This window comes from Theobroma cacao, chromosome 5, assembly GCF_000208745.1.
Source record: "Theobroma cacao cultivar B97-61/B2 chromosome 5, Criollo_cocoa_genome_V2, whole genome shotgun sequence".
Taxonomy (NCBI): Eukaryota; Viridiplantae; Streptophyta; class Magnoliopsida; order Malvales; family Malvaceae; genus Theobroma; species Theobroma cacao.
In genome coordinates, this window is record NC_030854.1 from 6,641,003 (window position 1) to 6,654,058 (window position 13,056).

Consider the following 13,056-nt stretch of genomic DNA (forward strand, 5'->3'; position numbering starts at 1 on the left):
TTAATAAGTGAGTTTCAATTGTTCTGTTGTTAAATGACCAAGACATTATCATACAAGTATCCCTGCGTACAACATGAAAATGATACTCGGAGCAAACCAAGTGAAGCAGAAGGTAAATCAACTGTTTTGTCAAAGATATACATAGGACACATTTACAAATGGAAAATTTTCTGTTTCTTTTCTCTTGCAGATGGACCATACATTTAAACAACTAACAAGCGTCAGAGATCCCATTGAACTGACATGCAACTTACGTGAAAACTTATGGAGGGCATTATTACCAGTCGTCTTCAAGGCTAGCACGGTGAAAACACAAGACGGTGCAGACAAATATGATGAACGATGTAAATTCAATGAACATTGCACCAGTTGAAATCATATGAGCATGCCTAAGAATAATGGGAATTGCAAAGCTTCCCACAGCAGATGCCCCTGTAAGAAATTTGGCAGCATCTATCCAACTGCAATAAAAATCAACGAAAAGAAACAAAAATAAAATATTGACACAAGAAACAAGAAGTTATACATAGGGATTTCTCCATCTCTCTCTCTCTCTTCTCTCTCTCTCTTCTCTTCTCTCTGTGTCATATACACACATCGAACTTCCTGCTAAATATCTTGAAGAAAGTTCCACACAAAACAGTGAAGAAGAAAACGTGGTGACAAATTCAGGAACTATTTTATCAAGAGCCCACACCATCACATTCCCAATCTAAGCAGTGACTTCAATCAAGAAATGATTATGCTAACCAAACACATGATGCAAGATATAAGCAAACAAATTTATCATAAGAAAGTCTTTAAAAGCTTAGACATGTAAGTACTCACCCCCCACCATCTCGGCTAATTAGAAACTGAGTTGACCCACCTCCAAAGAATAAACAAGGCATCGGCACCAGAACATACATGAGAGCTGTCAATAATAGTAAATTCACATTATCAACCATGAAACCAACCCAATGAATAACTAGCATGACCAACTTGTAATAGCCTGTCTCACCTGAAAGCATTGGCCACCAGTTGTTGTATAACGCACAAGCCTAACACAAAAATTAACAAAAATTTACTACTTGATATTTCACACTGGATTATTGGGAGCTGATGTACTCAAAGTAGAGTGAATTTACAAGCATGCAATCCAGAAACAAGCCTAAGAAGACACCAAAACTACTTTAAGCACTTATAACACTTGCATCAGTCATGGATGGATGAATATAAGTAGCAATTTCTTGATCCTAGATTCATTTTCATTTGGAAAAAATTAGAGTATCATATTTATATAACAAATCCATTGAAACAGGGACAAAAAAAGGGAACCCCCCCCCTCCCCCAACCAAACCCCTCCACTAAAATGTTTTTCCTTTTAAATATTTCCAACCTCAGGCCCAACTGGTAGAGATACCAGAAAGGAAGTCAACTCCATCAGAGCAATTAAGAGGAAGAAGGCAGGATCACCAGTTTAATAAAGTATTAGTCACTTCAATGCCCTCGAGGACATCAAGACCAAGGAAAATAATGACCATAGATATAAACCTGCTCGTATTGAAGAGATTTAGTCATTACACTAAACCAACAGAAAGTAGAGACATACTTAGTCCTTCCAAAAGAAGGTAAAAATATATATATGTTTTACAGTATAAAGCCAAAGATTAGTTCAATGGTTAAAGGAGCTTCCTATTGCATTTCTAGAACTGATCTCAAACTCCAATTTGTCAACCGGATTCCCCAGCAGATCAATTTACCTTTAAAAGTAGGGTTACATTCAATAATTAATAAGAACTGGCAACAACAGTTTGAAACAGAGCCTTTTTAATCACCCAGAGGCATATTAGCCAGTACGTCTCTAAATTCCTAGTGACCACATACCCATGAAATGCCGTCTCTCTTTGGTCAATGTACTTTTAACAATGAGAGTATTCAGTTACACTTTAAGCATGTGCAGTACCATTACAATATTATATCAGACAATTCTAGGGATAAAATAGCTGTATGCAGCCCTAAAGGCAGGTAGCATGGTTTCAAAGGTATACCCAATTCCTTATCAGGTCAAAACAAGCAGTTCATATTGGGAGAGCCCCACTAGGTCCATAAAAGCCATCTTCACAGAAATCAAGACTGCAAAATTGCACACTCCCCAAAAAATTCTGGAGTTTGATCACTAAATGCATTTAGAATCGAAGCATCTTAGCCTTCCCTTCAAAATATGATGGGTGTAAGTAAATAAGGATGTGTTTGATATGCAGGATTATGGAGAGGATGGGATAAAATAAGATAAGAAAGAGGACTGGATTGAATAATATTATCCTATCGTATGTTTGCTGTATGCAATGATTAAGAGTAAGATAGCATGATTTGAATCCTATACCATTGTTGGTGTGTGTAAAATTAAGGGTAGAATAGGATGAAATTTTTTAAAAGGTCAAAATAACCCTTAAAGTAAATATAATTTTAAGGTTATTAATATAATTCAAAAATTTGAAAAAAAATATATTTAAATTAAATATTGACAATTTTTAACTTCTTTCAAAAAGAAACAAATTAATTTATCAACATAGTATTTTCTCCAAATGGCAGGGCCAAATTTGGCCCTTGCCGCTCCACTATGGCAGCCAGTGCCACTGGATGGTGCAAGCAGGCCAAGGGCCTCACTGTACANGGGGGGGGGGTGGGGGTGTGGGTAAAAGGGGAGGAAAAAGAAGAAAATAATATTTTGGACTAGCCAATCAAACAATGATACTTGTCAAGTTACAATTAGCTTAAGCCAACTTTTAGATATAAGTTTTAAGAGTAAAATAGAAAATGTAAAAGCATTTATCATCAAATCTCATGAGGTAAAAAATTCCTCCCTTTTTCAGAGGATTGAGTTATTGTGTTCCAAGAGGATGACTAATCCTCTTTGCAATCCAATCCTCCCTTTTCAGTGCACACCAAACATGGGATATGATAATTATTATTCTATCTTATCCATCATCCTGCACACCAAATGCACTTATGTTTACTAGATAACCGAATGCGCAAAACAGGGCCAGTGTAAGACCATTGAGCTTCAATTTGCTTTGCCTAATAGCACAACCTTAACCATAAGCTAATTAAACCTCATGCAGATCAGGAATTTGACAGGCCAATAGAGTTTAACTAACCTAAATTTCAAACAACCTTCCCTTTATTCATAAGGACTGACAACTACAACATAATGCAACAAAGTTGTGCTCATTTCCCTGTATTTTCTGCCAATTCACTCTGGCTCAACCATAAAAAGATTGTATTTTCAAAAAACCAGAGCTCCTTTTAGAAAACAAGACATTGCCACTGCTAACAAATAGCATATGAAGTTCTTAACATGAATGAGAACTCACATTCTCTCTTCTCAAGACGTCAAGCACACTAAAAGGATATGTGTTAATATCATCTCAGATCAATCTGAATGAATATGCCATGATTTGAAGCATGATTAAGTTTTGTGAATCAAAATCACTTAAGCTCCATTTAGTTGATGCTTTTGCTATTTGCTTTCTGCTAATTGTATTTTGGTTTCTATTTTTTTACTTTTTATTCATTTCATTTCCTATTTATTAATTTGCAGAAAAAACAAAGCAAAAAACAAATAGCAAAAGCATCAATAAAACAGATCCTTAGTTCAAGACCATGACAAACAAAAGTATAAAAACATATTTACTACCTACATATCTAAACACTAGCAGCACTCCTATCACAAGGAAAATGTAAAACAAGAACCCATCAGAGTATTGATCCCAACACGGTCTAAAATACCAAACTATAACAAATACAAACCTTATTAGTCAAATAATATACAAGAATATAGGGCCACTGCCGACTATAGGCTTACAACTGTATATAATTAGAAAAACATACCAGAATTTGTAACAGTATACTAGCTGAAAACATAAAAGCAAGCCCAGCAAGCCTGCGTATTAAAAAAAAAAAAACAGAAAATGTAACGTTACAATCCATTTTGCTTGCACTGCATGAAAAACTGAGAATTACCAACAAAGATTACAACTTACACTGCAGATAACAAGATTCATCCAACAAACCCGAAACAGAAAATGCACCAGAAAACAAAAAACCAAATTAGTCCCAAAACAATGTCAATAATAGCAGCCAAAAGAATTTTAAATTGGTAAAAACATTGATCACAGCAAACCCATGACCACTCAAATTTTGCATATCCTTTTTATCCTAAACTCTGAATTAGATACTTAATCAGCATAAATCTTTGGCCGACAATTTAAGTTCATTTCGAAAACCTGTTTAATTTCAAGATCATAGTCAAAGCATCCTTAAAAATTGTTTGAAAAAGGAATAATTTTTAACGTTAAAAGTTACAGCTAGTTCAAAAGAATTGGACGGGGCAAAAGGCCGAAGAATCAAAGAGAAAGAAAAAAAAAAGAAGTTTGAAATGAGAAATTATTGTTACCTTCAATGGTCATCGCCATTTTTTGGAGAAGGGAAAGTTGGAGTCGCTGTCGATCGAAATTTCGCTCAGCGAAAGTTGGGTTCGGTTTTATGTTTTCCGTGGGGCTTTTACCGCCAGTAAAACCTCGCGAAGCCTAAATTTCTAATGCCACCGTGGCGATGTGTCTTATTTATTTATTTGAAACTTGTTATTTTGTTTTGGATTTTTTCACATTTCAAAAACCAATTAATTGCTCATAATTTTGTCCATAAAACAAAATCTAGCGGCTTTTGTTGTCGATTTAAAGGTTTCTTTTAAGAAGAGCAAACAGCTTTGAAGAAATCAAGCTATATTAATGCAATTCAAAAGATAATAATCAAGCAAAATTTTCAGTTTTGAAAAAATTTTGTAATAAAAGTCACTTACTTTTTATTATATATCTAGAGAACATTCAATCTTTAAAAAAATTTTCTTTCTTGTTCTAGCTAACTTAAAAGAGACATTCTCATTTGATTTTTGACATTCAAATTTCTTTGAATTTTTGAAAATTAGTCTTACGAAATTTCTTTTGAAATTCACACTTGTCTAATCTTATAAGATAAATTTTTCTAATTAGACATATACATGAATAAAGATCATAAAATGAACGATGATTGCATTTGGTCAATCTAGAAAATGAAAGATCCATGAAAGCCTTTTAATAAATCTTCAAACTTCATTCTCACACCTAAGTTCTTTTTTTCCAAAATATCAAATTTCTTTTCAGAGACATCAAAATCCATTTTAAATTTTAAATATTTCATTTTCTTTTTTCAAATCAATTTTTTCTTTCACTAAAAATTCAGTTTCAACATTATATTTTGAGATCATTTTCTTGTATTTCCAAATTCATTTTCTCAAATTCACAAGCTAGCTCTTCAACGGCATTTTGCAACTCATCATATGAGTATTAAAGCAATTCACAAAAAGAAAAGTTTACCTTGAGTTCTTCAAGAGCCATAAGGCATAATTCAAATTGGATTGAGAATTGATTTTCACTTGACTTATCATCTTTGTTTCCCTTGTCACTTGTTGAGCATTGACTTTCACTAGGCTTTTTTCCAATTCCTCTTCTTTCTTTATTTCTCCATATAACTACACTAATTTTCTCAAATCTCTTTAGCACTCTCACAATTTTTCTTTTTTGGATATTAATCATTAATATAACGAAAGGGGCAACCCCATTACAAAATTAAAGCCTATGATTAAAATGCTAAGACAACTAGCATAGTAACCACTAGATTTATGGTCACTAAAACATTAAAACAATGAATACAACCTATTATAATCATCATTATCAAGTGCACAAATGAGAGTGTCCATTGCCTTCCCATATAGTTGTATCACCTTGATGTCATTGGCATCCCACTCTTTCTCTTCCTTGGTTGGCTTGTATGAACCATTAAAAATTGTCCTCCAAACATGATAATCATTGGCTTGAACAAATATCTTCATTTTAATCTTCCAATAGACGTAGTTCTCACCATTAAAAAAAAAGCTTCACAATTTATTGCCCTTCACCAAGAGTTGTTACTATAGAGTCCATGGTTATGACTTGGAACTAACAAGGATCACTCAAAGGCTTTTAAAACTACAAAATTGAGTTCAAGCTCTAATACAAATTGTTAAAAATGTTAGCTCAATAATACTATGGAAAATCCAAGATGAGGTGAATTGGATTTCTAAAATTCTTCTCCTTAAATTAAATTTCTATTGAAGGCAAGCTAAAAACAATTTTCACCAACTTGCTATTCTATTCAAATGTATCAAAAATAGTTTGAAGAGTAAATTAAAGAATAAGCAAGTTAAGAATAAATTTTCAAAACTCTTCAAAGTAAAGTAAAATTCACAAGTATATCAATTGTGTCAAAAATAATTTGAAGAGTAAATTAAAGAATAAACAAATTAAGAACAAATTTTCGAAATTCTTCAAAATAAAGTAAAATGCATAAGTATAAATAGTGAAGAGTAAAAAGAAAATTACACAAATGATTTATAGAGGTTCGACCTTTTCTTTAGATGTCTACATCCTCTCCCTTAACAAGTTAAAGGGTTTAATTCACCATTGATTAAAATCAATACAATGTTTTTTTAAGGTTCAAGTATAACCGTTACCTTTTCTAGGTTCAAACACAACCTTTAAACAATACTTTTTAAAGGCTAGGAAATAACCCCTATACCTTTCAAGAATCAAGCACAACCTCTAAATACTATCTTTTGAAGGCTAAGGTATAACCTTTTTGTCACGACCTGGAACCTCCCTCAGGCCCATGACAATCGTCGCGACGTCCCGATTGACACTCATTATCCGGAATGCCAACCGAAACCTCGTAAGGCTTACATATCAGTTTCTTTCCTTTCCTGTGAGCAATCATTGTTAAATATCGAGTTTTTAGAGAATATATACTATTTTAGATCAAAAACAATCAAAATAAAATTTTCGCCAAACAGGGGTATTTTTGTCATTTTTTTCTCAAAAATTTCGAAACTGGCTAAAACGTAATATACAAGTACAAAACACATAATTCATATTCAAAATGAGTTTAAAAGTCTAAAATCTTCATTTAAAACGAAATTACGGTTATTTGAATATAATAAGAAAATAAAAGAAATATTAAGGAAAATATTCTATTTTCTTATAAAACAATATTTATAGAGTTATACGTGAATAATTTTTATAGCGTAAAAGCTAAATAAATTTATACATACTGAAATACAGTAAGCCAAAATATTTAATTTAATTTACAATAACAAGAGGGCCCCCGAATAAACAAAAGTAAAGAGGACTGTGAACCTACGGTTTGGAAAATGCAGATCCAATGGTAGTCCTCGATGAGATCAGCTATCTACAGTCTATACTGAACCTGAAATGGGTGGAAAGGAGTTGGGTGAGATTTTGCAATCCCAATGAGTAAACAGACATTATCATAAATATCTAAAGGCGAGTAAAATGGAGGCAAGTTTAAACAACAAATTTCAACCCATTTCATAATGTTTTCAATTTATTTCTTAAACCATAAAATATTTGTAATTTACCAAAACAGTTGTTAAGGCTTATGTCTTTTATTAAAACAAGGCTCAAGCCAAAACTAATCCTCGGGGATACCTTGGCCGAGGCATCTAACCGAGTCCGCCAAGGGTGTTAAAATATTCACACGTGAAACACATTTTTATTTTTAAAACCAGCCGTTCCTTGGCGTTGGCCGAGTTACACATTCACGTGGGGGTTCGACGTGAAGTGAGCTCTAATACTACCCCAGGAGTTACCCTCCTCGCCTCTACAACCGGAGTAACTATATAACTGGGTTTACCGTGCCCCTCTAATAGGCAGTCCACGGAAACCCGTCACTGCAGTGACTAACCCACCAATTTTAATAAAATTTCGACAGTATAACGTGGCTTTTATTTATTTATCCAGCCTGCATAGTAAAAACAACTTACATAAATTTCCCAATGCACTCACAAAATATAGCCACATATACTCATTTCTCATAAGCCATTCCTAGGAAAATATATATTTTTCAAGTCAATTTGCAGCCTCCAATTACTCAATTTCATAATCAATACAATATATTTTTATTTGTCACATTTATTCCTAAAACATCAAAAATCCCGTTTTAATCTCGTTTTCATTTCATAAAATACATAAAGGGCATTTAAAAATAAACTCTAGATAATTTACAATAATAATAAGTTTACTCACCGTTTGTACAAACTAAAAGCTTTCTAAGCGCCCCGATCACTACTCGTCGGGTACGACTTCTTTGCCTTTTCCGGAAGGCTCTCCTCCTAGACACATTACAAAAATTTACACAATTCATCACATTGATGCTAAATCACTATATAATTAACTTAAATCCTATACTAATGCATGGTATGAAATGCAATAGCCTAAAACGGCTTAAACGCGGTATTAACCTATTTTTGGCACTTTGCCCGATAAATTGCTAACGCGCTCCATTTTAGCTCTAAATCATCCCATTCTCTCTCCAACATTTCTAACCATTAAATATCAGCCAATAACCTTCTAAAAACAACAAAATCAGCTCACTCCCTTCCTTGGAAAATTCGGCCAAAAATGGGACATTAACTCGGTTAATTTTCTACTTTGTTTTTCTATCACGTTTAATCGTTTTTCATCATTTTCTCTTCATTTTCCTTAGAATAAAATCAATTCATCATCATTGTACAGCATTGAGCATCCAGCCAAGAGTGGGTATTGTGAAAATTTAATGATTTCTTGCCCAATTTAATTTCTAAACACATTTAACTAACTAAAACTATCAATTTAACTAAAAATCAAAACCTAAAAATTTCAATTTCTCTCCCCTAGAATTTCGTCCAGCCCTTGATATCACTTTTTGATCTCTCTCCTCAAGCATGCTAAATGGAAATAAAGGCATAGGAAAGGTAGAAATCAAGCTAAAATCGAAAAATCTTACCGTTAGACGCGTAAACGGTCGAAAACCGCGAATTTCCCTTTGAATTTTCTTGTTTCTCTTTGGTTTTTCTTTTTTTCTTCCTTTCCTCTCTATTTCCTCTCTTGTTCTTCCTTATGGCCGGCCAGCACTTAAAATGGGGTTTAAATGGGCTGACTTTTCATTAAAATAATATTATTTCATTAAAAAAATGCCACGTGTCACTTTCCCATTGGCCCATTTTTAAAATTTCATCCATTTGTTTCCAAATTTTCACCATACACTTGTCCCACATATCCATAGCTTAGATAAAATTCTCAGACTTATCCAAAGTCTCGGTGGAGTAATTTTTGAAATTTACACTTTTGCCCCCGTAAAAGTCAAAAATTACATTTTTGCCCCAAAAACTGAAAAATTGCCCATAGACATATTTTTCATCCCTTATACTCATACCATTCTCCAATTTGTCAAATTTGATCTAAATTCTCTCAAAATCTCAAATTTTGTCCGTGGGTGGCAAAATTACGATTTTGCCCCTACACTCCAAAAATCACCAGAATTAAACTTTTTCACTTCCTATCATTAAATTATACTCCAAATAGTTAATCTTGATCAAAAATTTCACTCCATGATCAAATTATTATCTTAGGTGGCAAAATGACGATTTTGCCCTTGAATATTAAAATTTCCAATTTTACCCCAAATGAACCCTCGAACTTCAAACAATCATTTTTAGTCATTCCTGGACTATAAAATATTAAATTTCATCCTACAATTCTTATTTGAACTAGTTCGAGGTTAAATCAATTTAAGTGTACCGTTATGTACAATATCGGGTTTCGTCTATTCTTAGGTGCTTTTCTAGCGTAATAACATACTACTCAGTGTATGTATGTCATGACATGTGTTTATAGGGTCAGGTTTTACACTTTTTCTTTCTTACAAGATTGAAACAAATATGCATCTAGAAGGTGGGTTTTGCTAAGTAAGTATAAAGTTGGAAGAGTATGATAATGATAAAGACAATTATAAAAGATATGAATGAAGGCACAAAGAAATTATAGCACAAGAAAGCTTAAAAACTTAGTGGAAGAAAGTAAATTGTTTGCTCTAGCTTGGTTTTTCTATCTTTCTCTTCTTTTTCTTCATATGATTTGATTCTTGATCATATGATGTTTTTCTCCACTCTTTTAACTCCAAAAATGTGTTGGAGAAGTCCTTTTTTGGACTTGGAAAAAGTTTGTAGCTGATGGAAACACTTTGGTGTAAAAAAGAGTCATTTTTTCCCTCTAAAAACTACCTAACAGCTAGTTTCTAGAACCTAAGGATCAACCTTTTATGGTGGGGGATCGATCCCTACAGAACAACAAGGAATAGTAATGATTCTGGGCATTCTTTTTTTTTTTTTTTGAAAGTTGGAATTTATTAACCATGGACCGAGCATGGCAAGAAGACTAGAAAAGAAGAGGTCCATCATAACATACAAAAAAAAAAAAACCAGCAACAAGTCCTCAACAAAACAAAGACACAAAAAATTTAGACCAGCCGAGAATTAAAGACCACAAGAAACAAGAAATCAAAGCGACACTATCATGACCTGAAACTCCCATCAGGCCCATGACAACCGTCGTGATGTCCCGTTAGTCACTTATTATCCGAAATGCCGATCGGAATCCCGCAAGGCTTAGCATCAGCTTTCGCATCTCCCCGGTGAGCTACAGTTATTAAATCTCACATTTCAAGAAATCATAAGTCGTTTCATAATCAAAAAATATAATATTATTTTCTAGCTCACAGAGGTATTTCGTCATTTTTTTTGAAAATACCGAAACCCGCCAAAAATATGGTGTGTGGGTGAAAAACACATGTTTCATAATTAAAAGTAAATTTAGATGTCTAAAATAATTATTTGAAATGAAATTATAATTGTTTGAATAAAATAATAATATTTAATAAAATGTTCTATTTAAAAAAAACAATATTTATAGAGAAATTCGTAAATAATTTATGTAGTGTAAAAGCTAAATATATTCATATGTACTTTAAAGCAGATAACTGAAGTATAAATTACTTTTACAATAACACGTGGGCCTCCAACTAACCAATAAGGTGCGAGTCTGTGAACCTACAATTTTGTCGATACAAGGCTAACTAAAGTCCTTGATGCAATCGACTATCTACCGGCTATCCTGAGCCTGAAATGTGGGGAATTGAGGGTGGTGAGATTATAAAATCCCAGTGAGTAAACAGATACTATCTAAACCATCTAAAGTCGAGTAAATGGAGACAAGTAAGATATTCCATTCCAGTATGTTTTTCATAACATCAATAATCAATTTACTCAAATAATCAACTTGACTTATGTATTTCACAAAACTTGGCTCCTACCAAATCATTCCCGAGGATGCCTTGGCCTAAGCATTTGATCGAGACCGCCAAGACTGTTTAGTGTAGTACACACATGAACATATTTTTACGTTTGAAAATCTAGCCATGCCTTGGCGTTGGTTGAGTCTCATTATCACGCGATGGTCCACGTGAAGTGCATTCAAATCTTTACCTCCAAAGACACCCTCCACACGGCTCTCCGATCGAGGTAAGGTATTTTTGATTTTGTGCCCCTTCTCTTAGGCTGGTCCTCATAACCTCCACTGCAGGAATTATGGATTATTTTATCTACCACATGATTTATAAAATCTTTATCTGCATGACATGACAATTTATTTCAACCTAGCCTCTTAAGGCTGAATACATAGTAAAAATAATTCTAATATCAAAAATCAGTTTAGCCATTCATGCTCATATATTGTCATAAGCCATTCAATTTCTATGAATTCATCATGAAAACATGTAATTTAACCATGAGAAATAAGGAGAAATGCTTAAGTAAAATAAATTTCAAGTTTAAATTGAAAAATCTTACCTTTTTCACTTATTTTCCTTGATTTTCCATACTTTTTCTCTTGAAATTCCCCACCTAGGGTTTGTTCTCTTCCTTTTTCCCTTTGTTCTTGGTGTCGCCGAATATTTGGAGAGAAATGGGGGGTTTATAGGCTGATTTTTATAGAAAATAATAAAATATCCTTGCTTGACACATGTCACATGCTTATTAGTCCATTTTTCTTTTTATACCTTAATAATTATGCTTCCAATCTCCACCACATGATTAGTCAAAGGTCAAAATGAGGATAAGGGAAGACCATGTGCTAAACAAGTGTCTTGGTGGTGGAAAATTATCATTTTGCCCCTATACTCCGAAAAATACCGGGATTACAATTTTTCACTTCTCAACCTCAAATCATACTCCAATAAGTCAAATTTGATCAAAATCTTTGAAAAATTTCCCGTTGTTGTCCTCGAGTGGCAAAATTACCATTTTACCCTTGGATAGTGAAATTTTCGATTTGATTCCAAATTGATCTTCGAATTCCGAATCACCATATTAAATCATTCTAGGACTTTAAAATTTTCAATTTCACCTTAAAATCTCTATTTGATCTAGTTCTATATTTAAATAAACTTTGTTGTACCTCTAGGTACAACACCGACTTTTGTAAATTTTTCGGGACTCTTCTAGCATGCAAGCATTCTATCCATCACATGCATGTCATGACAAGTATTTTATAAGGTCAGGCTTTATATATTTTGATATTTCCTATTAAAAATTCAAGTCACCATAGCAACACAAATTTTAATATTTTGAATTTTATTAATAAATTAATGTTTAAAAATTACTCAATATAAAACATAATGGTATATTACTAAATTTATTATATATATTAATGACACAAATATTATGTAATATAATTTGATATATATTACAAAATTTGTATAATTGCTTATCAATATAATTTTATAAAAAGTATGATAATAACTAATAAAACTAATAATTGTAATCATATAAATAAAATTACTATAAGTTTACATATAAAACATATTAATATATATGTATGTAGGATATTTAAATATCTCATATACATACATATATATATATATTAACTTATAAAGTTATATCAATTAAAAAATATAACTTGTAATTTCGTATTAATACAATAAGTTTTTTTTAATAATGCAGGTTTATATTTATAGTCTAATATAGCTATGATTATAATTTGTATACATAGATATAATAAACTAATATATTTTAAATATATTAAATTAATAAGTTCATTATATATATAT

General features: G+C 32.5%; 1 protein-coding gene across 2 annotated transcripts; it reads right to left on the bottom strand.

The window, feature by feature from the left end:
* Positions 1-4,548, bottom strand: LOC18598301 (vacuolar protein sorting-associated protein 55 homolog). Of its 2 annotated transcripts, none has more exons than XM_018122219.1 (5): positions 4,439-4,548; positions 3,874-3,925; positions 1,001-1,040; positions 829-913; positions 1-461 (listed from the first exon to the last, which is right to left on the bottom strand). In XM_018122219.1, the coding sequence occupies exons 2-5, from the start codon at positions 3,904-3,906 to the stop codon at positions 278-280; spliced, it is 342 nt and encodes a 113-aa protein (XP_017977708.1). In that variant the 5' UTR covers positions 3,907-3,925; positions 4,439-4,548; the 3' UTR covers positions 1-277. The 2 variants fall into 2 exon arrangements, with proteins under 2 accessions (XP_017977708.1, XP_017977709.1); XM_018122220.1 differs by lacking the exon at positions 4,439-4,548 and adding an exon at positions 4,026-4,135.